Below are 27731 nucleotides of genomic sequence, written 5' to 3'. Positions count from 1 at the left end.
AAGGGAAATTGTTTATTTAAAGAGAAATACTCATCTGCATAGAAAATACAATAAAGCAAATTCACCTATCACTTGTCATTCATCTAGTAACTCTGAACTAAAAAATATTGAAACAACCACAAACTAAACAACTTCTGAGTTTAACTGGAGATATGAAATCCTCAGAATGCACAAAAATCTAAAACTCTGAAAATCAACAACCCCAATGGATTATTAATTTTTCCTTAAGTCAGTGCAGTTCCTTAAGTCATCCTAATGATGAATTTTCCAGTGCAACATAGTGATAGAATTCCACTGAATGTTTTCTCAATTAAAAATATGATCATTTAACAATTTTTTTTAATTATTATTGTATTTAAGCCAATATATGTTAAGCATTTGCAGACATCTAGCTACACTGAAAACATACATGGGTTAAACTGGCAGGTATTATGACTCCATTGAACTGTGAAAGATGTATGAATTGGCTGCTTTATCAGTATTTTGAATATATATATTGTCATCATCACCTTTTGATTTACTTGATACATTTTACTGTCAGATTAAAAGACTTCTATCTCTGTGAAATCCTATCCAGTTGACAGAGTAAGCAACAAATACTCAAGATCAAGCAGTTATAGCCTTTAATCTTCAATGAATCGTTGGATGCCTCAAAAAAAGGCAAAGCATAATCTTCTAAACTGACCCAAGTAATTTACCTTCCCTTGCAGACTATTACTGTCTTATCCAAATACAATATTTCATAATTCATCTGAATTCTGCAAAATTAAATACTTACATAACATTTTGATACTTACAATAGAGAACCTGGATATACTTATATGTATTAGGTATCTCACTATCTAGATCTCCTCAAAAACACATTAAAAAAGGTATTTTAATTTAACTGTGCTAACACAAAAGAACTTTTTAAGAGTTCAGAAGCAAGTTCAAGAAGGCTGTCTTATCTTTTTCAACACAGGATTTCTCTAGACCTTTCATCTTAACAACATAGCGGTAAGTGGTGAAAATTCGGCTTCATTTCAACAGAAATCACATTGACATTAATGTGAAAACATACAAATACTGTAAGGCTATCAGACCATTTGGGATAAATTCCCATCCGCTGTATGTTCTTCACGTTTTATGTTGAAGCTAAAACTGGAGCTCTTTCTCCCCATTCTCTTCATGTAATAGATTTCTAGAAGATTTTTGCTTTCAGCTTGCAGTCTAGTCTGAGAGTAGTTATTCTCAACATGGCACTCTGCACTTTCGTAATGTTTCTCAAATTACACATTTTAACATTATCAATTCTATCTCTATATAAATGACTAATTTTGTTCCCTATGGTTGTATGGGAACTGTTGAGTCATAGCCTGAACCACTGATTGCTCACCTGCAGAAAGGACCTGGTCAGCCCTGGGAGCACAGGTGAAGGCAATTCACCTGTGTGACTGGAAGGGGCTGCACCTCTCTTAGACCTCATTTAAGGGCTAACTGGCACTGGAGGAGGATCTCTTTCTAGAGATCCCTTCTTGGCAAAGCTTTTTCGTATGAACCTAGGCTCTTCTGATACGGGTGAGCAATTTTCTTCCTTTATGGTACCTTCCTATTGTGCCAGTCTTTCTGCCCCCACACCTTTGTTATAACATCTTTCTTATTGTATTGATCTGTCCAATTGCTACAATGATACTTATGCATTGTGTTCTGATTTTAATAATATTGGGGAATAGTTGATTTCTGTAATGTTACCAGATATGTATAGGGTTACTCTTAATTGTGACTTACAATATACATTAACACTCTGGCTTACAAAAATAAATTGAATATGCCAGATAGAGATATAAGTTTAGTGATTATGTGAATGATACTTCTGCCTTTTACATGTGAAACAACCAATAGACAAATTAATCAACTAAAATTAATTAATCAATCCATTTCTGCATCACTTAAATAGTAAGAGTAGGATTAATGGAGAAAGAGATCTATATATAGGTTCAATGATATCTGTAAAGTCATAGAGAACAAATGAGGAAGATCCACAGAGGAGACAGAAATACTCTAAGCCATAATCAAAGAAAGGGACAGTTTTCCATATCATGTTAAGGAGAGAAGATAGGGCTAATCCATACTGACACCAAATGCTTACACTCCAAAGCCATAAATACTTTCAAAAGTATTTTAATTAGTAGTATATATATCAATTAAGCTGAAAGTTGTCTGAAAAATCAAAAAGGAAAAACAAAGAAGCCAAACTGAAAAATACTGCAGTTTCTTTAGAGGTAGAAAAATACGTAAGTAGAACAAAGACCATAGAAATCTATCCATGTCTAGTGTACTGTACCATTCATTTCCTAGAAGACCTTCTTGTGATTACCTGCTTTGCTAAAGATAAGACAATTCAGGGGTAAAAAAACCTAAACTTTTTCATTTTAAAAAAGAAATGTACAACATGTTATAGAACACATATCCCACTGAGTTAATCTAAAATCTAACTCAAGTCTCTATTTGCATAAGTACACTTGCATTTCAACATCAATTTTCCTGTATATCAGTGAAAGAACAGAAATGTCAGATAATAAATAATTCATAGTAAAATGCTAAACAGCTGGAAGACATTCACCATCTTTCAGCTGCAATACACATAACTAGTATTTGTACAAAAGCTCTAAGTTTGAGTCAACTCAACTTTGACTCCTGCATATAATAAATTCTTTTGGCACAATAGAAATATTTTTGCAATAGGACAAGACACAGATCAAATCCCATAAAAGCATACTCATAACGAATACAGAGACACTAGCTTAATTCAGCTTTCTATTATTTACCAATCATGATCATCACTCTTACTGGAATTGTGTTGTGCAAATTTCCTGGGAAGAAAATCCAACTCACTTTATTTTGACACTTTGCTAGGAAAAAAGAGGTTGGGGGGAAGCACAAGAGGCTTTCAGAAGCACTAAGATTTTTATAAAGATAGCACTTTCAAATCTTAACAAAAAAAATAAATCCTAAATTCATGTCAGACTTTCAGGAACAAAAAGCTCTGGCTGAATTTTTTTAATGATTTGAAATGGATTCTGAATTTATTCTTAAGAAAATAAGGAAAATGCAGAATTGAACACTGGTCACAAATACTTGTCTGATTATACGAATTATTACAAACTGAAGGGGCAGTGAGGGTATTACCATAAGTAAATCAAGAACACATTTAATACAGAGTAAAAACCACTTAAGGGGATTAAAGAATCTCACAAAGAAAGAATATAAGTGCTATTTATGGGGGAAAAAATGTAAGGGGGGAAAAAAAGAAAGCTTTCAGAGTTATGTCTTGGGTCTGGCTTCAAAATTAATTTCTTTCTGAAGATTGAATCTTTTTGCATTAATTTCTACAGATGACACCAGAAAAGACAGAGCAGAGCTCTACACTTTGAGGCACAGGGAAGCTTTTTTTATTAGGCCTATTCACATGCAGCTCCTAGGTTATAGATTTTTCACAAGATGCCAATACTGTATTAACTAGCTAAGCTAGCAAGATGTTTTCAAGAAAGATATACAATCATGAATAGTCTTTTGCTTTGGTCAAAAATATTTAAAAAATGGAATCTGGTCAGAGTTGAAGCAAAAGTTTGTATTATTATATTGGATTTGCTGATGTAATTTGTTGAATTATTTAAATCATTTTTTGACATTTTCTTAACTGTTTTATTAATGTAATGATTACTTAAATTTGTGAACATTTAAAGCATATAAATTAAATATAAATTTTTCTTCATCCTAAAATATGAGGATTATTGGTTTATGTAGAAGAAAATCTTTAAATTATTTGCAGAATGGCAGCATCTCCAAATACAACTTTCTGAATGGCTATACATGATATGTATATTTAATTTTTATATTTGCTTATAAATATCAAATCAGATTAGGCTACTATGCAATAGATAATATATTGTGCTGTAAAACTTTGTAAGAATTTGTATATTTTAATGGTGGCTTAACTAAAGTTTATGACACCTATAATATTTACTAGTTACAACTTCAGATTTCCTTGTAGATATGTTATAATGATCATAAACAGCCTCTGCACAAGAAAAGATACTCTGGCACACTACCTGATTTTCTGTTTACAGTTCCTCTGGGATATAAGTTATTAAATCTCAGATGTATTGAACTTCAGAGAATACTAATTTTAATGAAGTTAAGTTGATCAAAGTAAACTAAATAATTTAGAGAACTAAATATGTCAACATTGCTGGAATGTGTAATAAAGTTTATTACAGTTGTTTCAGGAGACTACTTCTCAGAATTGGATTTCTAGTTAATTTCTAATCTAATCACAAAAGTACAATGCACTTTGATAGCCTCCAGTTATCAATCTGCTGCAAGATTATTCTTTGCGTTAATACTAATCAGCCTACCACTACCTGGAATGTTATATTTCTGCTTTTCAAGTGCTGGTGTAACATCTGCCATTTTCCTGTTTTTCTGTTGGGGGGGGGGGGAACGAAAAATGCATGATGTTCTTAAAAACACTTTATCCCTTCCTATCATTAAATAAAAACCATCTGCATTGTCCCAAGGATTTTGTGGATGGTTTTCTTTCTCAAAAAGCTGCTCTTGTCTTTATTGACAGCACCAAAATCCTGTTTTTCTTTTGCAGATTATTTAGCTTTCCAATATCTACTCATAAATGTTATTTCATATCAGTTATGTTCTTTTATTTATTATGTATTCTTTTGCTTATATTGCCATTTCCATTTCTCTTCACTACATAATTTAATGTTTTTAAAGCCATGCTTTTTCAGATATCTGATGAGATTTTCAGTCATTCATATTACACTGCTTTAAGTTTCTTCTCATACTCATTCACAAGGGTAAATTCTGAATGCACCTGAAGGATTTATTTCACACTTGCATTACTGGTTCTGCAAGGAGCGGTGGGTTTTGTTTTTTTCCTATTAAACACTTACTGTGTAATAACTGTAAAGCCAAAATCAGCAAAGATCTAGATTAATTTCACCACAAATACAGTGGGGACAAGACTGACACCACTAGTTTCAAAGCAAAGAATAATGGTGTAATGAAACTATGGATCTGGGAATTTAGGTTGGACTCTGAATCCATGAAAAAATAAACACTTAATAGGAGAATGTGGGAGGTGGTGAAGTGGCTTAGAAGGGGAAACAGAAGGGATAACAAAAAGACAGAGGCAAATATTTGAAGTCTCATTTACTAAATGTTTAGTAAATGTTATCTATTTCAGTTTCTTCATCTTTCCCGTTATCTTAAATATCAGTTAGAAACTTTCCTGTGCCTTCTCAAACAAATAACACAAACATAATGTGAAGGTGTCCTGTGGTATGATTTCTCTTAATTTCTAAATGAACTAATACTTGTCAACTAGCCACAGAAGGCATCCGTAACTACATAGTGGTGACTATCTTATGCTGTCACTTTCAAGTTTACCAGTAAGATGTGATCTCTGAGTATCAGCCACAACAGTGAGATTATGATAATGACAGTTCAGAATAAAGAAAACTTCAATTTTTTTAAATGAAGTCAGAAAGAAAGAGTATCTTAGACTGCTGCCCATTCATTTATCATTCATTCTCCAGGTGAGGTTTCTCACTCACCAATGAAAATGTCACATTTGAGAATGACCAGCTAGAGAAGCACTGACTTCTCTGTATTTAGAATATGTGTAACAATTATACTGAAATTGTACTTCATAACATTTCTTCAAGCAAAAGTATGGAACTTTCTGCATCCTTCACTCTCAAAGAAGAGTGTAAGTTTACACAGTTGAATGAACTCATTAGTGCTTTGAACATCACCTCATTTCTTAAAATATATATATATCAATTATCTGAACCCCAGAGAGCATCAGCGTTCAACATTTTCAATACCTGGGCTACACTGAGTGAAGAGGAATTATCTTTGACCGTATACACATGTAGATGAGTCCAAAAGTAATGCCTCATTTATTTCCATGGAAATTGCAACAGATACGAAGAGCACAATAATACTGCTTGACTGAGCAAATTCTCATTTATATAACACTATATTTCCACATAGTCATCATCACTACCTATTCATCTCTGTCAGCAATGAACAATGATGTTGTGGGCCAATGTCATAAAACAGGAGGTATTACTTTTGGTACAGCTGTCATTAAACATTAAATATAGTTAATGTATATAAAATAACGGAACTTAATTTTTTGGACTTTTTTCAGCAACCTTGAAACCTATTTTCAAGTTTCTTTATCAAAATGAAAAGCATGGCTGCATATTTTTTGATGTGTGCAGGACTGTGTTTAGCCAATGTATCGAAATCCATAATCTTGTTTGCCATAACCTGAGCTAGCACTTCACTGTGCCCTGGTTTAAGCCCTGATGGGGCCAACAGCGCACAAATGTTTCATTGGTGCTGAGGAGCAAAGCCTGGGTGCTCATGAAGGCAGAGACAGAGCTGCTGCTATGATGGTGTGGGGCAGGGGGTGGCTGCAGTGCAACTTCTGCCAGGTTATGTGGTTCAACAGGCAAGGTTGGGTGCATTTGAAATAGTACATTATCTTCATGAACTGAAACTATACTTATTATTCTGCAATTTCTATTGCTGAGAATAAAAATTCTTTTAATTATTTAGCCATAAAATTATCTAAATACATCAGTATCTGTAGAAGCTTTTCTATAACATATGAAATCAAGAGAACTTTCTTTAAAAGGAAATGCTATTACAAATATATTTTTAGATATTCCATAGTGACATCATCACAATAGCTGAATGTGAGAAGACAACTGATATTCTTTTTCACTCTGCAGAAATTAAAGACATCCTCCATAAAAACTAGCTATTTTTTAATTACTACTCAGTCCTGAAGGGAACTATCAAGAGATCTATAATCTAAAGTAATTTTTTTCTTGCATCTTTTTCTAATACCCTCATTTAAAAAATGACTATTAGATCTCATTAAAACCTGTTCTTTTACTGGAAACAGTCACACTAAAAAGACAGATAATTATTTTCAATATGATTAAAAACTCAAAAAATACAGCACAAATGCTCATTCCTCCAAGATGGGTTATTATTATTACAGGTGTCCTCAGGAACATTTCAATGACAACACAACACAGGATCAGGTGTCTGGCAGAAACCTAGTAGTATGTACATTTTCCAAATGTATTTATTTACTGAAAAACAGATGTTGAATATCAAAACTGCAAATCCTAATAATGTTCCCTTTAAATACAAGGCTCCTATACCCACCTCAGACAAAATCAAATAGTATTTATTTGAACAGTTCTCTCAGGATGTGATGTCTACATTGTGATATTCATGACACAAGAACTAAGCACTTATAGTCAGGATTAGTTATTGCACACTGTGAGTCTCACTTAATTTGCCTCAATTTCTATTCCTACACTTACATTTGTAGTTCTGTCACACTTTCATAAAGATTTAGCACTAGAACAGTTTGATTCATGTAGAAAAAAAAGTCACTAGGGTAAACTAGTGCATTTTCAGATGCAAGTGCCTGACTGTCCCTTATACTTCGATCAAATGTCTAGCTATCCAAATGGTCTGTATGTAAAGCTGCACTGTGTAGAACTGCAAAGAGGACATGAAGGAATACTTTCAATAACTTTAGCTAATCAATCACCTGTAAGGCAGCAGCGTAAAAATGTTGAAGGCAGGAGCAATAACATCTATATGTTCGAAGAAAGATAAGCAAGGGAGAATATGCTGCCCCTTTCCAAATTCTCTCAATCAGGGAACAACTCACAGCTCCAGACCACAGCTGGGACACATAAGACATGTTACTATCAGGGCCAAATCTTACTGACACCTAAGTACTTGTATAGCTCTAAGCTGTTCTGCCTATCTAAGAAATCACAATCCTTGCCTCAAGACCCACACGCTGTCACCAGTTACTTGGTCATTAGCGTGGAGAGAATCAACCTTACCCCCATGAAGAAAAAGCAAAGATGCAATATAAAATTTTCCTCTGTATTTAACAAAATTTGTTGTCAGCTACAGAGTTTGGTATCTGACATGCCTGTCTTCACTGTATCCAATGCAATTAACCTAATGCAAAATAAAGATCTAAATAAACTATCAGCAACTTAATTGTTTTAAAAAATAAACACAATCCTTTAAGAAAATTTATCTGTGCAATCTGATAAAAAATAATTGTAAGCACTATTTATTAAGATATTTTTTTCTATATAGCAAGTTTGGTCTTAAGTTTTGTTGCCTTGCTTTCTTGTGGACCAGAATGAAGAACATCTTTGCTGCTAGTCCAGTCCTGCTAATGATTACCAGGTTTACATAAAAGTGTTATGTATCTACAAACTCCCACAGGTGCTTCCTTCTCTCCAACAGGAAGAATTACCACAAAGCTTACAATTTTTCCCAAGAACCCCAAAGTCTAATTTAAGCATGCACAATCACAAACTAATTTTCATGTCTTCACATCACTTAACTATATATTACTTTAAGTGCTGATATTACTTTAATATTCACTGATGCCTTTATTTTCTAACAGTAAAGATGACAGCCGTTCTTCACAGTGACAATAAAGAAAAAGTGTCATTACAAAGCACAGGTTTTCTTTTCAAATCAAGCCTCTGTTGTCTTCTTTACATAGCATTGTCAATATGTTACTGCTTCTTATATGCTGCTTTTTTAACCATTTCTGTAAGCATTTAGAACATATTGCTCAGTGGGAAATACAGAACATACTGATCAGTGGGAAGAATTTTTAAACTCAGAGAGACTGTGAACTATAAGGCTTCATGTATAAAATTTCCCTATGAAGAAGGAAATGCAATACAAAATTAGGAAATTAGCCCAAAGGAATGGCATAGTCAACATAAGAGCCCACTCAAAGTAATTTTGTAAATACACTGTCTTAAAACAAATAAACAAACAAACAGGAAAACAAAGAAAACCAGCATGAGTATGAAACTTATCCCACAATTTAATAAAGGAACAAGAAAGAATTCCATGACCCTATATGAAAGTCTATACAAGGTCCAAAAAAGTCTTACTACAGCCTATAACAAACAACAGACCTCTTTACCAATTTCATTTATATATTTTTTTAATCAGTAAAGTTAATTACCTAAGATTTTGTCATACCTACGTTTCTGCCAGAAGTTCTTATGAGTCAGAGGCAGAGACTCTTGGTATCTTCTTATGTGTAAGGTCCCTAGTGTCCTAGATTAGCTGAACAAAAGAAATCAACTACATCCTTTAAGGCGTACAAATTGTCTACAAGAGTGCAAAATCCTGTCATAAAAGCACTTTGCAAAAATAAGAAAGACATGAAAACCTCTTAGATTTTCTCTTTCCTCTGAGCCTTCCTCGACCAGGAATTGGAGGGGAAATTCCCCTTCCGTCAGCCTACCACATTTTGAGTGGTTTAAAGCCTTACGGACCACAACCATACACTAAGCCAAGCTTGAGCAAGAAGCTACTGGCATATTCTTCTCCGCTGACACATCATCTAAGTAGTTCTGAATTAGCTGAGTGACCATTAAAATAAATTCAGTAAGATATGGCAGGCAGCTTCCTTAAAAGACATCAAGGTTGACATTAGCTGCAAACAGATGACTTCTTTAGCCTTTGATACCAACTTGCAAGTGCAAGAAATTAGCTTCTGTACTGAAGTACTGACTTTCACGGCACCATTCCATGGATCAATTCTGCTTTCTAGAAAAAGCATAGATGAATCCTTCTTTGTCAGAATAGTACACTTGTCCCACTGTTTTATACTGTTATAATATTATGAAAAATTTCCCTATTAGCCTTCACATATGCTTTGTTGTTTCTGAATAAGTCAATAAATTTAAGTGCATTGATTTATTTAGTTTTATTTGAATTAGAACCATTGCATTCCTTAATCTTTCAGGTTAAATTTATTTTCTTCATCCCCTCTTTTCTTCCTACCTACTTTCCTTACGACATTTTTTTCCTGATTGATTGCCAGAAACTACGACAGACATTTTATCAAGAATGCTCAATCAGTACTGTCTGCTTTTGACAGTTTTTTTTATGCTCTATACTCTCTCTTCACTTATAGTTCATACCCAAAGTTGGTAATTCAATAATATTTTTAAAATACAACTGTGATACTTCAGATAGAAAGTATAAGAATGTCTTCTTGTCTAAGAGAAATCATATGAGAACAGTTGACTGAAGATCTCTGTCATTTGAGAGCTGGCCTAGAGTCATATAACAAAAGAGACAGTTTCAGGTCATCTGATGCTGTACAAGACAAAAGGTAGGCTTTAAGTTCCTTTAACATTCAGTAAGCCAAAGAGGCTAAATACTGAATGACAATAAAAATTCATGTCTTGAGCCAAACAGTCAGATGGTGATTAGGTCATGCTGACAGGGAAATGTAAGGAACACGTTCTTCCAGCTTGTGTTCTTCACAAAACTAGAAGAAGTTTTGATTTCCACCTCAGCAGAGCAGAGCTTTTGTAAGGGAAACTTTTTTAAGTTTCTTTTTTAAGAGAAATACAGTAACATTGTTAGAAAAATGAAAGAAAGAAAAGCTTTTCATTAACATGCTAGGCATTTTAATATTTTCAGCACCCTACTGGGCATCAAATAAGCTTTCCTGTCTCAAAGGTTTATTGACAACAAACAGCACATAAATCACAAGATAAAAGCTTTTTTAGAACAGTCTGAATGCTGTTATTTTTTTAAAGTAAATTATAAGATCAAAGCAAATGATGGAGGTGGAGATTTACAGTCTTCCATCATGCCTCAAGCCTACTGAGGGATTTCAGGCTACTCTACCAGAATAAATATTATTTATACAACAGGTATATAAGGGAGTGTATGGGAACTGCTGAGTCATGGCCTGAACCTCTGATTGATCACCTGAGGTGAGCCATGAGTCAGCCAGAGGAGCACAGGTGAAGGCAATTCACCTGTGCTGCCGGAAGGGGTGGAGCCAGGCTCCACCCCTCCTGGACCTATTTAAGAGCTGGCTACCAGAAGGGAAGGATCTCTTCTGGAGATCCTCCTCTTTGGTATCTTCTAGTGAGCTCAACCCAAGGGTAAGCTCTTCTACTTATTCTCTTTTGTGATCCTTGTTTGCTTTGCCTTACTCTTTTGATTATATTGCAATTGTAACATCTTGATATCTATTGATTATACACAATTGTATTGTGATTATAACATCTTGGTTATACACGGAGAAAATCTTATGAGCTTAGAACTATTTCAAGTTTCTTCTAGTTGTTTTCCGTCTGCTACCTCATCTCCCTTTAATATTTTAGGAACATAGGAGTTGATTCATTGCATCAAATTTATGTTTCACGTAATGCATGAGGTTTGACACAGGAACAACTAAGTATCCCAGAAGACACAGGAAAACATCACCCCAAATCAGCAATAGTTTTCCAGTCTTCTGCTTCAACATTCTTGTTTATTAGTTGAAGAAAATGTTGAAATCCAATATAAACTTTCTCTGCATTCAATACTCCTTTTATTAGCATTGTTTTTAGTTTCCAAATATTTGTTCAAATTATCTCCAAATTTTGGTGTCAGTATGTGTCTATGAGCTTCTATATATTTATATTTTTCATGATTAGATATATTCCAAGAAGTTTTTTCCCGTATCACAGCTCATTTTAGATACACTTTTAATATATCTGTATTCTCAAATAAATTAATCTCAGTTCTACTAATAGGAGAAGACCATAGAGTTTATCCAGTTCCCCTGCAGCACATTTTGGCTTGTTAAATTTACATCATAAATTGACAGCCTACTTGTACATATAACCACAGAATTAAGTCATTATTGACCCCGTGGTTTCAAAACTTCTTATAAATCTGATGTAATAAGAAGCTAAAGAAATCCCTTTTTTAACACCTTCGTGTATTGTCTGCTAACAAAGTACAATCTGGCGTATGTTACAGTTCTCAGCTGCACAGTATTCGTGCTGACTATTTTGGCTTCTGTACGGGAACTGCTGAGTCACAGCCTGAACCTCTGACTGATCACCTGAGGTGAGCAATGAGTCAGCCATGGGAAGCACAGGTGAAGGCAATTCACCTGTGCTGCCAGAAGGGGTGCAGCCTGGCTCCGCCTCTCCTAGACCCATTTAAGAGCTGACTACTAGTAGGGAAGGATCTCCTCTGGAGATCCACTCCACTGGAGTTTCCTAAGCAAGCCCAGGATATGGGTAAGCATCCTATCTTTTCTGCTTTGGTGTAATAACTACGTAGCCAAGCTTTTTGGTATAGTATAACATCTGTATATTCATTGATTGTACAGCTTCACATGCTAATTACTTTTGTTTTCTTTCCTACAGCATAATCCTATAACACTCAATTATAGAAACAGGGTTGTAGAAAAGGCGTTTCAGCTCCACCCTAAAGCTTTCAGTTCCCAAAAGGAACCAGGATGCAAATGCTCCACTGAAGGATTTTCATGTACCTACCTCTACGCCACTTGACAAGAAATTTTCAGCCTTAGGGTAAACAATAAAAGAAGTATCACAAAATATATTCTGTGAGAATCTGCATCTGGTACTGGACTTTAACTTTTCAGGTTTTACAGATTGTAAGAAAATTACTCAACTTCACTTTTTTACTATGGTAAAGGCAATTTCCATTTTACAAAAGCTGACAAAGAATTACTTCCTTGAGGAACAAGACAAGGAAGATAATCTTAATTTCTAAATGTCTGTGCAAGGTATTAAGCAGTGTCCCACATGTAAGTGCATGGTGATAAGTACATGGTGCCTTTTCTCCCAGTGTATTTTATTTTCTGGATGTTTTTCACCTTCCTGAATTGCAACCAGACAACGGAATGGCATTAGAAGCGTTTTCGTTCATGCTAATAATAAACTTACAACTGATTAAGCACAAAAAATACATACGACACATACATATTCATGACATAGAGATATCTGTGATATTCATTTCATTTGGAAACAACTCAAACTTGACTGTATTAGTACTATGTTCATCAATGTTTGTATTACCTCTATCATATTCCAAAATATAAGTTTTCATTACAAATTGGAAGCCAAACAAAAAACTCAAATACTAAGAATGCATTCATTTCAGTAACATGTAAGTGACTAGTAAGTGACCAAGATCTTTGAAAAGCCCATTATAATTTATAATGCTTACATGACTCCAGATCACACTAAAAAATTACAGGGGGATTGAAACTAGATGATATTTGAGGTCCTTTTCAACCCAAGCCATTCTATGATCCTTTGCAGTATGTCTGCACTTACCATTAATCAAATAAAGGAGAGAAGGAGTTACCAGTATTATATTTACTTGCTGACTTTGTCAAATGTGGGTGAACTCCAATGAACTTCATCTACAACATTCAATACATTGAACAACTGCAATTACAGTCACTCCATATTCCTAGAAAGGCAGTTTAAGAATCACAGGTAGCAGAATATTCTCCCTGAAAAAGTCTAGCCATATTAACTTAGATTACTATCTTACTTTGAAGCCTGAATATTATTTAATTTTATAGATGTATGACTGCAAAATCCACAGACAAACAGGTGCATATCTTATTTTTAATGCAACTAGGAATATGGAGTTGAGCATCTCATATTTAAAAGAGTTTTTCAAAGTACGTTAGACAGAGACAAAATATATGAGACATCCAGGATAACACAGATAGTAATAGCACCCAGAGGGAAAATAATTATACACATTTGCTACTTAAATGGACAGATCTACAGCTTGTACTAAAGTTGTCTTCTGTCCATAATATACCTGTTATTATTCACTACCCTTTTAGAAGATTTTTGAAGTTCATGTTCCTGTAGTTTCTACTTCTCCACCAAATTACACCAATTCATCTTCTTAAAGATATTGCTATCCTCTAAGGCCACTTTCCCAACCTGCAAGTCATTTTTCATTTTTTTCCTTGTTTTTCTGTAGTAAAGGAAGGTGGCTTTTAGTAAATAACAAATGTCACCTCACAAGTACTTACTAAGGTTTCAAACAATTTTGAACGTTACAAGGTTCAGAGACATATGTTGTTTTGTCTTTCATGGAGATAAAGGCATTATTAAGATACTTTATATCTGAAGGAGGACTTCACACCCAAAAAGCACTCACATTTTTTCCCTAACTGCCCTAGTTTGTGTAATGAATGATCTTGTCCATTATAAGCCTCACATCGCTCATGAGAACTTAGATCAAACTCCTTTGGCTTTGGATATGGGAAGCAGTCTCCAGATTTCTAAGGACATTTTATTTAATGGCTCCACCCCTTCCGGTAGCAGAGTTGAATTACCTTCACCTGTGCTCCCATGGCTGACTCATTGCTCGCCTCAGGTGGTCAATCAGAGGTTCAGGTCATGATTATGTGGTTCCCATACAATTAGTAACACAGACTTTTCAAACTTCTAAATATAGGCTTCTAACCTTACTACCAAAACTGGATTCTCCTGAGAGGATACCTTAAAGACTTCTAACTTTGTCAGAATACAATTAAATATATATATATATACTATATTATATATATAATATTATATATATAATATATATATATACACACACATTCATATTTAATGTATGAAAAATCTGAGGTATGAGAATAGAAGATAAAGGTGCTTTGAATAAAACTACTATTACATTTAAAACATAGCATAAAATAATATTTAACTTCATTTGAACTGAACAATCATGTAAGTTGCAATTACTTGTCACTTAAAAGCAAGTCTACACACAGTATCAAAAACAAATATGTTCTTCCTCTTTCTATAAAAAACAGTTAATCACACACCACAGCACAAATACAGATAACAAAGAGCTTCCATTTATAACAAAGGTTGATTTTGGACCCAAGATTGTTTTATCTGGCATATCAGCAGTACTACAGGAAATCATGCTCAATTTAGAATGCATGATGTTGCAAGATGCACAACATTATCAGATTTCCCATGCTGCATGCTGCTGCTCTGGGTAGCATCTAGAGAGTGGTAACAAAATCCAGATGCAAATCTAGGACATTATTTTTTAGATTTTATTAAGTTATATATAATTTCCTCTTTATGTTGTTCAAATACCATGTTTGCAGTAAGTTTACTAGCAAAGACAAAAAATATATATTTTTGTCTGATTTAGAAGGTCACTAAACTTCAAAGTCTTTCATTTATTAATTGTCCTTCTACTGTCTGACTTTACAATAACAATGCACTCAACTAATAACTGTAATTGGATATTTTTCAAAAATCCCATACTGAGCATTTCGCAAATCTAAGCATTTGCAAAATAAGAGCACTGAAAACATAGCAGGTTAAGTGTAGGACACTATCTCTAACTATTTAAAGAGCATTTACTACTTCCAGCTTCACCCTCTTCTCCACACCACTGAGAATCCCCTAAATACATATACCACCTTTCAAAAACGTACACTTATCATGTTACTGTTTTCTTTGTCAACTGATATATATGGGGAGCTAGTCATTTGCATTCAGAAAGACTGCAAAAACATTACATTTGAAATATATGCATCTCTACAGAATATTTCCAATTAAGTTGAGCAATGAGTTAACCACAGAATCACCAAGATTGGAAAAGACCTCTAAAAGTATCTCAGGCATATTCATAGTCTAAAATTCAAATTAAAGATTTTCTCAAAACTGTTCCTGAAGATAAATAATTCATTTTGAATATTAATGCAGCCTAGTAATAAACAGCAGTTCAAAACAGTAAGTGGCATCTTTGGCTGAGTAATGTACATGTGATGAAATAAAAGTCCTCCAGTGTATGGTGTAGCACAGGGGACAAAATTTGTGTAAAAATTTACTCAAATATTTATTACTTATTGCAAATATTTATTAATTAATACTCAAGAAATATTTATAAAGAATTATATACCTTTTTGAAATTACCATTGATAAAATGTTTTATGAAACGCACATACATTCATAAGTGGATGTGTACGAGTGATTAACATTCATGAAATAGATGAGTGGGATTCTGGAAGTACCATCCGATGACATTCCAATTGATGCTTTGATCTTTACAGATTCAGAACAGCTGTTTCTTCCACCCAGAAGATAAAGTAAAGAGTTTTCATCTTGGACACAGAAATTTAATTCCTAAAGAAGTTTAGGATGGATCTGTTTTTTTTAAAACTTCCCCTTTCATGTCATTTCAACAATAAGCTTACCTTAAAAGCTCATTGTCTTTGTTTACTGTTATGAACCACTATGAAATTACAATAACTGATGCAAGTATAGAAATAAGGTTTCACTTTAGCATAAAAGAGCACTTACTAAAAGCTCACTATTGCAACTCAGTCACTGGTTTTCAACTATAGCTCATGCTGAAAACTTAGCTTTTCATTCTGACAGCCCTGGGATCCTCCGGCTCCTTTTGTTCTTGCAGTCAGCAGAAATAAACTGCTTATGCTTACATATGTTCAGAACAACATTAAGATTGAACAAAATGTTATTTCCTGGATTGTATGCTCCCCTTTTAAAGACTGGGAATTAAATTCTTGTCTCAAAGAAGTCAGTAAGATTTTCTGCTATAATTTCAAACAAACCTAGTTTTCATACAAAAATTAATGCACATTATGTGATATCAGGTACTTTTCATCAGATATTTAAACTAACAGCCTTAAATAAAAACCAGGTGATCAGAAAATTATTTCTTTTGATTCTGTGGATCTGGTCTAGCAAGTAGTACATAAGTTCTATTTCACTTCTAGAAAATAATTGTACAGGCACTGTCATACTCTAGACTGATGCCACATTTTTAAACTGAGTTCAATGAATAAAGGTCTGCTGTACTAGAATATAATGACTCCTTAACATGAAATTTAACAATTACTACAATTTTTGAAACATTGAGCTGAGTAATTTCATCTCATTCTAGAAGGTCTTAATAATATTGACTCACTTTGAATTTTTTTATTTTTTTATTTTTTACAGAAGTACTTGATCAATTAACAGATTCATTTATCAATGTATTTTCCATTAATTAGAAATATTTATGCTCATACCATGTGGCAAAAATCATCTCCATTTCCTAGAAACAGTTCTACTTGTGGGCAAGAAGAGCCTAGAAAAATGCTCTTCAGACTCCACAATCAAAGTCATGCACCTAAGTAGTGTAAATGGTTCTCCAGTCACATTTGACACTGGGGGTCTGCCAAGTACTCATAGACATGCATTACTTAGGCCCTTCAGCCTCCATTACACACAATATATAGTCCATACAACAATTACTGTGGAAAAAACCTGTTTTCATAAAGCAATACATAAACACAGAGACTAGTAAAACTGATAGAGAGGGCTAATAGTTTAAGTCCATATTTGACACGTTACAGTAAGGAATGTTTTCACATGCTTTTACCAACAGTTAGTCCAACAACTGCTGTTAATACCGTTTCAGATTTACTTTTCCTAACTTATTCAAAGTAGAATTTTCTGTGCAATGATTCTCCATGTTCCTAGACACGAGACTTCTTAGAAAAATATTTACAACTGAAATGAAGGAAAAGTGAGACGATTAGAATTTCTTGTATGACAAATGCACAAATGGTTCATTTCACAACTGCACAGAACAAAAGAGTAAAAACAGTCTCTACACTGGAGGTACAGTGGATTGGTTTTGAAGTGCGTTTCCTCCAAATTTTCCCATCCTCCACAGAGATTCTCAAGAAAAGCATATAGACAGTACACAATCTTCTATAGAGCTAGAATTTCTAAATACTCACAGTATCTAACAGATAAAGAGGAACACTTATTTCATACTAGATCTCTAATAGCAGAGCCATAAGAAATCAGCTGCATCCTCTTCACCTGAACATTGCTTTTTGTCCTGTTATTTGAAGGAAACTAGATAACTACTAGTATTATAACTATTACAGATAAGCTTCCAATATCAACATTGTTCAGCTCCATCACATCAATTTAAGATTAATTATATCCCAGGCCAGGCATACACCTTGTCAAAACTTTTAAAAAACTGTCCTTCAATCTTCTCCTAGCATTAGCAATGTGCTAACTTTAGTCTAAACTCAAAAAATAAAAATAAAAAAGTAAAAATTACCATAATACTTAATAAAATGGTTTACATATCCCCATATCTTCTCTGCTGATTAGATTTTCACTGTACAAGAAAAGGCAGGAACAGGTATATAAAACAATACTTTCCTGCCATATGTGAGTCCATCTTCAAGAAGTCAGTCAGGGTATGCTTAGTTGGTACTTCATCAGAAGTAGTATCTTAATTTTTGGATTTTATGAAACAGTACTGACTGGTAGCCAACTGGTTGGAAAGCAGCTTTGCAGAGAAGGTCCTAGTGAACAAACTGAACATGATCCAGCCACGTGCCCTCACAGTGAAAGATGTCAAGAATTCTAGCCAACGTTAGGAAGAGAGTTGCCAGAAGCATGATGTAGGTGATCTCTGCTCAGCAGTGGTAAATGCACACATAATTGCTGTGCGCAAACACACAAATGCTGAATACAAGGTATGGATGCTTTGGAGCCAAGCCAGCAAAGGGCTACAAAGATAACTGGAGCATAGAGCATTTGTTATATAAGCTGACAGTAAGAAAACTGGGACTGCTTAGCTTTGAGAAATGACTCTCTGATTCTAATCAATGGTGTTGTTTCCTCATAATAATGTGTTGTTTCCTCATAAACATCTTACCTTCCAAATCATAAGGACACAGAACTCAAGAGGTAGAAATGAAAGGAACAGTAACATTCCAGAATGAGAGCCTTTTTTCATTTCACAGTCCTCTCACTTTCTCAACAAGCACCACTGTGTAGTATCATCTCAAATTCCTGATCATTCAGAAAGGACTGGGAAGTTTCAAGCTGTCCTGCTACACATCCACCTCTAATTCCTTTTCCATTTTTGATGCTTCAATCCCCTCTCACTCTCCTCAACTTCATCTGTTACTCCCCAGTTTCACTTGGTTTCTCTATGATTTTCTTTTCCCTAGTCCTTCCTCCAACTCCCTCCAAAACAGGGTTCTGACATTCAATAGGAGAAATAATATAGACTACTGAGACACTGTGGTTATTGTCTGTATATTACCCAGCATCGCACAAAGGAAGTGAGTGAGGGGTTTTTAAGCGCTCCCTTATTGGCATCCCTTTACAGACTCTCTGTCCATGAATTTGTCTAATTCCTTCTTGAAACTGTTGGTGTTTTCTATCAGTATAATCTTCTACGGCAGTAAATTCCAGAAGATCAACATTCTGTAAAATGCATTCTACCCTTTAGTCACTTTTTAAGCCAAACTCCACACAGTTTGCATCAGTGCTCCTAAATTCTGCACTTGGTAGATAGTAGTTCAAAGTTCACCTTCACTTTTGCCTTTGCAACTGTACAAACTTCAATCAAATCAGAGAATGGTTTGGGCTGCAAAGGAGCTTTAAAGATGATCTAGTTCCAGCTCCCTTACCATGGGCACTCCCACTATAGCAGGCATGTCCAGCCCACAGCCTGGCACAGCTCGCACTGTAGCCACCCCCTGACCCATGTCATCATGGTAGCAGCTCTGTCTCTGCCCCACCAAGTGGCCTGGCCTGGCCCCTCAGCATCAACTGAACACCAGGGCACTATAAGCCTCACTGAGCTGAAACCAGGGCACAAGGAGAGCTCATTGTAGTATCAACTCTAGTTAATGCAAATAAGTTAATGTATTTTGATACACTGGCTAAACACAGTCCTGTGAACACCACAAAACATGCAGCTGAGCCTTTCCATTTTGATAAAGAAATTTGAAAATAGGTTTCAAGATTGCTGAAAAAAAAAAAAAAGTCATAATGTTGGTATACTTTTGATTCTATTTACAGTTCACATAAAAACATTACCTGCACATTGTCAGATGGAAGGTACAGAGTTGCAATTAAAAAAATTGATCTTGTTTCTTTACTGGACTTCTGTAAGACCTCCTTTGTAGAGAAAAAATGGCACCCACTGACATTCATCTGTGCTTGCTGAATGTCTGTAGAGACCAAACATCGGATATGAGAACAATGAGGTGGTGGGTGTGTTTTAGCAGTAACCACAGCAGTGGATCACCTACACTGGTACAGATTTTTACAAGCTCAGCATGAAGGCTCTTGTTCATCGATGGCAAAAATGCATAGGTGATGCTGGTGATGATTATGTGGAGAGAGAGTGTTTTGTAGCTAAGAATTTGCTCAATAAAGCAGTGTTATTGTGCTCTGCTTTGCTGTAATTTCCATGGAAATCAATAGGAAGCATTACTGTTGGAGTGACCAAGGTATCGGCATCCAAAGAGAATTCCACTTCACTCAGTGGAGCCCAGGCAATCAAAAAAGTTGGACATTCATGCACTCGATGTTGCTCCAAGTTCCATACAAGCTTCCCTTGAACAGAGAAGTGGCATTCACAGCTTTCCTGGGCAACCTGTTCTGTCCCTTCCCTGCTATTTCCTCTCCAAACACAATGATTTTTTGAGTCTTTCTTTTTAATTTCACTGCTCCAAGCACTCAGTCATTTTAATCTCCTTTCTCAGTAACTTCTAAAACTCTGCTGTATCACTCTTGAGATGCAGAGATAAGAGTTACACACAGCACAGAAGATATGGAAGCACACAAAGTTTTCACTAACTGAAAAGCAATGTCCACCATCTTGTTCTCAGCATCCTTCCTCATGATGTCCACTGCTCTTCTCTGTGTAGATATATATATTATGTATATTTGCTTCTACCACATACAGAGCCAGCAATTCAGCAAACTCCAAGATTAATTTACTGTGTTGCTACTGACAGATCTGATTTCAGCAGTATGCAAGCCCTAATCAGATTACTGATTATCTAGAGGTACAAGCTTATACTGAAGCTTATCTGGAGGTATCTGCTAACTTGCCTCCATGTACTTTCTTAGGGATCAGTAAACCCTTACATGGAAGCGCTGGTGCTCTTGCATTACACCACCTCGGAACCACTAAAGTTTTAAAAAGGAATGTTAGAACAAATAAGTATTTTAAGCAGAAGCAAAGTACTATATAATCAACCACATGTGCGTTAGTAATGTGAAGAACCAATATATTAGAACACAGCTGCATTCACTTATCCCTTTAGCTACTATCATCTAAGAAAGACAGCAAGAAGAGAAAAAAAGAGAGTAACAATACTGACTAAAAGATAAGTCATATCTTCCATGAATAAGCAAATAAGTCATAACTACTTCAGTTCCAATTCATTCTTCTATAATATTCTACTTTTCCCAAGTGACTCAAGCTCTTGATTATTACTATTGACTTTTTCATCAATTTTCTGTACAAAAAAAATTTTCACAATTAAACTGAGCTTCAAAGTCCCTTTTAAATAACTCCTGCCAATGGAGCAAGAAGCCTCGGTGCATTTTGCCCTCTAGTTAACATGCTATAAGGCCAGTACATCTGTTTAACTTTTAATTTTGCTGGCAAATGACCACCTTTGTTTTCTGTGTCAAAACTGCAGCTGGGGGGGGGGAACTGAAGTTGCATGCATAATCAGTGATTGTAGGATATGCATGTAAAAGCTTCCCAGCAACTCTGAGCTTAGAAAATATTTGTCATATTTACTATATAACCATAACAGAAGTAACGGGGGGAAGCTGATCCAACTTACACAGACCCTAAGCCCACACACAACCTTAGTACAGTGGAATTAAAATGGAAAGCTGTGACCAGCTGGAGAAAGACACTATAGTCAAGAGTGTACATACTACAAATATATTTTTCAACGAAATAGGCAGAAGTTGGGAGATGTCCTTCCATGTTAAAGAATACCTTTTTGGTGAGGTCCAATTCTTCTTTGAGAATGAATGTTTAACAGAAATATTTGTCCACTTACACTAGCTAGTATCAAGAGCCGGTGAAGCTATGCACTAAATATGGGGATTCTTTTATTCATTGTTTGACTTTTGACACTCTACAATCATCTTTTTGTTGTCACTACAAGAAATACACACAAAATTCATACAATTAAATCAGATGTGCAACTGAATCACACTCAAATCACTGCTTCTGGAACTTGCGCATATACACATGTTGAATTTGTTATTTGAAAACATCAGAAATAGAAAAGCTCTGTATGTTTAACATGTTACTTTGCATTCTTAAGCAAGCATGGATTTCTTGTTTCATAAAGCTCTCTTGTTTCAGAGAATTCCAGACTATTCACATTCCCTAGTATTGTAGCCAGGTTTAGAAAATGCACCAAACAGTTATCACTGCAACCTAAGTACACAAGTCAATCTGAGAATAATGTGTCTTATTTATCTCTATGGAAACTACAACAGATACAAAGAGTACAATATCACTGCTTGACTGAGCAAATTCTTAGCTACAAAACACTATCTCTCCACATAATCATTACCATTACCTATGCATTTTTGCCAGGGATGAACAAGAGCCTGCATGCTGTGCTTGTACAAATCGGTACCAGCAAAGGTAATCTGCTGTTGTTGTCACTGCTGAATTGCACCACCCACCACACTGTGCTCATATCCGCTGTTTGGTCTCTACAGGCATGCAGTAAGTGTCGATGAATGTCAGTGGGTGCCATTTTTTTCTGCATGGAAGAATTCAATTACGTGCCTTTGCTTCATACCCACTTCCATATCAGACACCATTCTATCTGACTGCCCCTCCACTGCCATCTGTCTCATGGCAACAACATGTAATGGAACGTTGGCGGGAAGGTTCAGCCTCTACTACCATGAGACCAACACCCAACTCTGACACCATGAGCCAACATAAAAAAAAATAGGAGGCATTATGTTCAGAACAGCCTCATATTTTATCATAAATATTTAGAAGCACAATAATTTATATAAATGATGCCATTCAATTCATTTTTTTCTCCCAGCCTAGAAGTACAATACCAAATGTACAAGACTTATTCTTCATTCTCAGTGCACAATACACTCCAAGGAAATTAATATAGATGCATTCCCTTATAATAGAACTATCCATATTTTTCTGTAGAACAGACTTACAGTCTGTTGTTCCAGAATGAACAGAGGAATCATACAGTTGTGTTCAACGTCTTTCAGCAGAACACAGAGATTGTCCAAGTGAAAACTGCATCTAAAATTCTAAGGTTTTATCTGAGGAGGTTGTATATGTGTAGAAAAGCAAAATAAATCCTTATTCAACTCTCACTGGAAGCGTGCAGAAAACCAGTGCCTCTGATTTGTTATTCTTGAACTTTTCACTGCCTCCCCACAACTTTGTTCCACTTTCCTATAGTAGCATGAAAAAATACATTACACTTAAAACTGTTCTCTAAACTCTTCTGATGAAAAATTATTCTTTCTAACTGACCTCAGACACTGCCCTACTCATCAGATAGGTGAAGAATTACAAGATATGTCCATTTGCTATAAAAATTGATAGTTATAAAAATAATGTTAAAAACAAACATTTTGTTCACTTCTGGTAATTTTTTTTATTGTACCTTAGCTCCATTAAGACAGAAGTAGAAGCACATGTGGGTTGTGACTGGAGAAAGGGTTGTAATGGCATTTGTATAATCCACTCTGTAGGAATATTCATCATTCTTCCCGAGGTTTCACAAGAGCTCCCTGGCATAATACTTCTACAGCTGCTTTAGAGTTTAATGTTATTACAAGGTCTGATTCAAAGATAATGTCTGCTAGAGGAATCTGGCAGGGAGAACAGTCTAAAGCAAATCCATGCGATGCTATGGAGCAACTATTAGAGAACCTATCAAAAAGTTGAGGGCAGTAACTGCTGTATCTTTTGTTTTTTGTTCAACAATCCTGAGACACCTTCCTTATTCCTCAGGACAAATATCACAATAATTCAAGATACTGTGTCTGGAAATCCTATCACTTCCTAGCCAAAATAAATCCTAAAAATGGAAAAGAAGTAAGGTCTAACCTCTACTTTAACCATGGTACAGAAGCAGTCCAAAATTCATTACCAGTTTCTTCATTATCTCTCTTATTTATACGTTTAGATTAAGAATATCAAAGCTGCATTAAAGCTGAAACTATGAGACAACCAGCAACTACAGCAGCCGGTATAAGAGAATAATACATGGTCATCAGCAGGAGTGCACTCATTAACTAACTTTATTGGCAAGCATCAAGGAAATCTCTTTCCTATTTTGAAGATATGAATGGAGTCAGTATAAATTTTAGCAAACAACTTAAGTCTGTATTTGACATCTGCAAGCAAGATGTTGGCTGTACTATTGTTAGTATAGCCTGTGGTGTAAGAGCTCTCAGATACTATGGACACTGCTCTCATTCAGAAAGAAAAATGTTCACTAGGTATGGGCTTATTAACTAATATAAAAATAGGAAAAGAACAGAAAATAATCAGCTATACAAACTGTTTTATATTAGCCTGTCTTTGCATCCTATTACTGTTCCTGACCTACAAGTCTGGACTTCAGGAAAAACAAACAAAAAATCTTTATATTGGGAATTCATTACTGCCTTCTATTCCAAAATGTGATAATCTCCAAAAAACGTCAGTCCACGTAGTTGGATAAGAAATCAGAACATGTGTGGGTGAATAACTTCCTCCAGCTTGAACTAATTAAAAATGATTGTTTGCTGTATCATTTTAAAGGGGATTTGTAGAACAGGTTAAAGATTCACTGTTCTGATTTTAGTATTTCAAGTTTAGTAAGAAAGACTCCTGGGGGGAGAAGAAAAAGAGAAAAAGAGAAAAAGAGAAAAAGAGAAAAAGAGAAAAAGAGAAAAAGAGAAAAAAAGAGCTGTAAGATGAAAAATGAATACTAAGGATTTTTATATCAAAATATATCTTACATTTTTACTTGTTGCTTAGGGAAAATCTCACATTCTTGTACAAGATCCACCTCTCTCAGTTTTGCTGTGATTTATTCAAGTCAAAGTGTGTACACAAAATGGAGATTTATGGCACTAGTCAGACTGGACAATTCTACCCATTTCCAACACCTTATCCAGAATTTTAAATATTGTGTTTTCCTTTCTCACATTTTAAACCTAATATTCACCTAAATACTCGGCTTTCACTTCCTCAAGCGATTATTAAATTAGATGGAATCAGGATGGACAAAAATTTGTAAAATGTTACAAATAACCACACCGTATCTTTACCTGCAAAGCTACTTATTAGCATATAGAATGAATGTGTGTAAAAGAGCATAGATATAACATACCATACTGCAGTTTTAAACTGAATTCTGAAAACTCACTTTAATAACCTGTGTCCATAGACAAACTAAAAAACGTTGACCAAACAGCCACTGTGACATTCTGCTAATTTTATGTTATTATTCTATATTATTGATGTTCACCCCCCATTTCCCTTTGACTTCATGAGCATCTAATCTACATCACCTGTTAAGAGTCAACTTACACTTGGGATTTTTGTGATGTGAAGGAACACCTGCACTTCCTGAGTTATCCCCGTTGCTCTCAGCAGCTGACACCACAGATCATGTTACAGCACAGTATACCGGTTTCTTATCCCCATCCCTAATATTGGTTATTCCTTTCTAAACTCTTGCTACTTTGTCTCTCTCACATCTCATGTAAAAGAGCATGCACCAAGGGTTAACTTTTCAAAGTAACATTATATAGTGCTTCAGTAAGTCTGCCCAGGCCATAAGTTAGGTGTATCTTTAAGAAACAACATTAGAGGATGTGCACGTCTTTTTGGTTCCCATACTACTATTTTATGAGAAATTCTACTTAAATAGTTAGCATTCATACAAAGAGTAGAACAACATATGTAGCAGAAACAAAAACTTAAAATTAACTCCAGGTTTCTGACCACAATAAATCTTCTACTGACTTAAAAACTGAAGAAATAAAAACAACCCACAGAATTACAGATTGTTCTCATGTTTGAGGTGCAAAATGTTCTTGAACTGTTCTGTTCTGAGAAACAACATGGGAATTCACTGTGATGTCTCAAATTCTGTTTTTCAAAGCATTGCAGCTCTGTTACATAATCTTCTCCGCAGACATCTGACTGGTGCTAACAATTAGAGTAACACCATCCAGCGTTACGGGTATTGCCAAATAACTGTAGCTGGAAAAACAAGAGTTGTTAAGTCTGAAGGTATAAATCAAGGGTCTTGTAATACTTTCGTACATCATATATCTCCTCTAGGACTTGATGAAGTCACACTTGTCAAACTTTTTGCACTGCAAAGGAATTCAGTACCTTTTGCCTGGGCAACACTGAGTTCTACACAGTGCTAGCACCGCCTAGCAGCTGTGACAGATCTCAGAAAGAAATTCAGAAGACAGTAAATGTCTTTAAAATTTGGCAGGCCAGCACTTGAACTCATCTGTGATTATGTCCCATCATCACTTTATTAACATGAAATTAGATGTGCTAGAGCTTCTCTCTGAATCACCAGAACTTATAAGAGTGCAGCAACAGTGCAGCATATGAAAGCTCAAGACTCCCTCTTTCTCACTTAAGATGATCACATCCCTTCACTGTAGAGGTTTGGGAAAAAAATGAAAAAAAGCCACATCAGTATTTTTCAGTCTTTCATGTTTGCCACTAATTCATCGACTAACCAAAGTGTAATTCTGGGAGGGATTTTCTCCCTGGGTTATTCTAGCATCCACAGAGATATACTTCATCAATGGTCATTTATCCTCATGCAGTAAGATTAGTATTAAGGAACTTGAGACATTCCCCCTGCCCCCCACCCCCCTCTTAAAAATAATAGTGCAGCATATTTTTAAAGTTCAATACACCCTAAACTGACCAAAAATCCTTAATGCCAAGCGTTCAGCCTACAGCACAGCATCACATACTACTCGAAGTCAGACTCTATTCCCATGACTCTATTTTACTGCACCCATCGTCTATCCTTACTGAAGTGCTTTTAGCAGGGCTAAAAACGTAAAGAACATCAAGGCAGGCACCAGAAGGGGCACTGAGAGCTTAAGATGGTTTTTAAGGCTCTCCTATAAGCTCCTCTCGGTCCGACCACGTCCCAGCAAGCAGTGCCCGCCGATCTCACAGACTGGGGGCTTCCCATCCCTCTCCCCGTTGTCACGGCCGCTCCCCACCCCATGTCTCCCGCGGCCCCGGAGCGAGACGCGAGCTGCTGTCACTTCGGGGCTCCCTCTCTCGTCACTCTTCCCGTTCCCCGGTACCTCTTTGCGGCGGCGGCGCCGGCGGCGGCTGGCCCCGGCTGCAGAAAGCAGCCAGGAGCAGGAGGAACGGCAAACTTTCCCATACCATCGGTGCCGGACGGCCGAGCTGCCGGCCCATCCCGACAGGCGAGTGAACTACCCGAGAGCCGCGAGCGGGCCCCGGTACCCCGGACAAGGAGCAGGACACACCCCTGCCCCTGCCACCCCGCCCGCCGCTCTCCGCCCCACCGCCGCGGGACGGCTCCGCGCGAAGCCAAAGGGGCCGCCGAGCCCCGGGGGCAGCTGCGCATTGCGGGGCAGCCGAGGGCCGCGCGCCGTGGGAGGCACGTGCCGTAACTGCGGCTGCCGGTGCCCGGCTCTCACAGCCCACCCGGCCTCCTGGTTACCTAAATCAGGTTATCTAAAAGATAGAAAAAGACTGGCTATCTCGGAAGTCATTTTGAGAATGGAAGAAAATACACAACAAGACTGCGAGCCTGCTTGTAAGCTTATTGGAGAAGGAGATAATGGATGGCATTTGCTAGAAAAGCAGAGCTCAGCTGAGATACGCGGTGTCTGCAGGAGGTGCAAAGCCAAGCTGCGCAGTCCTGCTACTGACTGCACGGCCACCCT

The 27731-nt window shown here is 36.1% G+C and overlaps 1 protein-coding gene across 4 annotated transcripts in view; it reads right to left on the bottom strand.

Moving 5' to 3' along the window:
- Positions 1–27348, bottom strand: part of LAMA2 (laminin subunit alpha 2) — a 323287-nt gene extending 295939 nt beyond the window's left edge. For 2 of the 4 annotated variants that reach the window (XM_048937148.1, XM_048937150.1), the window contains exon 1: positions 27120–27348. In XM_048937148.1, the coding sequence (XP_048793105.1) occupies positions 27120–27237 (118 nt within the window). In that variant the 5' untranslated portion in view covers positions 27238–27348. The remainder of the gene's footprint in view (positions 1–27119) is intronic. The other 2 variants (XM_048937149.1, XM_048937151.1) reach the window with 1 other exon arrangement.
- Between the last annotated feature and the right edge of the window lie 383 nt (positions 27349–27731).

Source organism: Lagopus muta, chromosome 2, assembly GCF_023343835.1.
Source record: "Lagopus muta isolate bLagMut1 chromosome 2, bLagMut1 primary, whole genome shotgun sequence".
In the NCBI taxonomy this organism is placed as follows: Eukaryota; Metazoa; Chordata; class Aves; order Galliformes; family Phasianidae; genus Lagopus; species Lagopus muta.
Note: the sequence above shows the minus strand (reverse complement) of the source record. Positions and strands in the feature narration are given on the sequence as shown.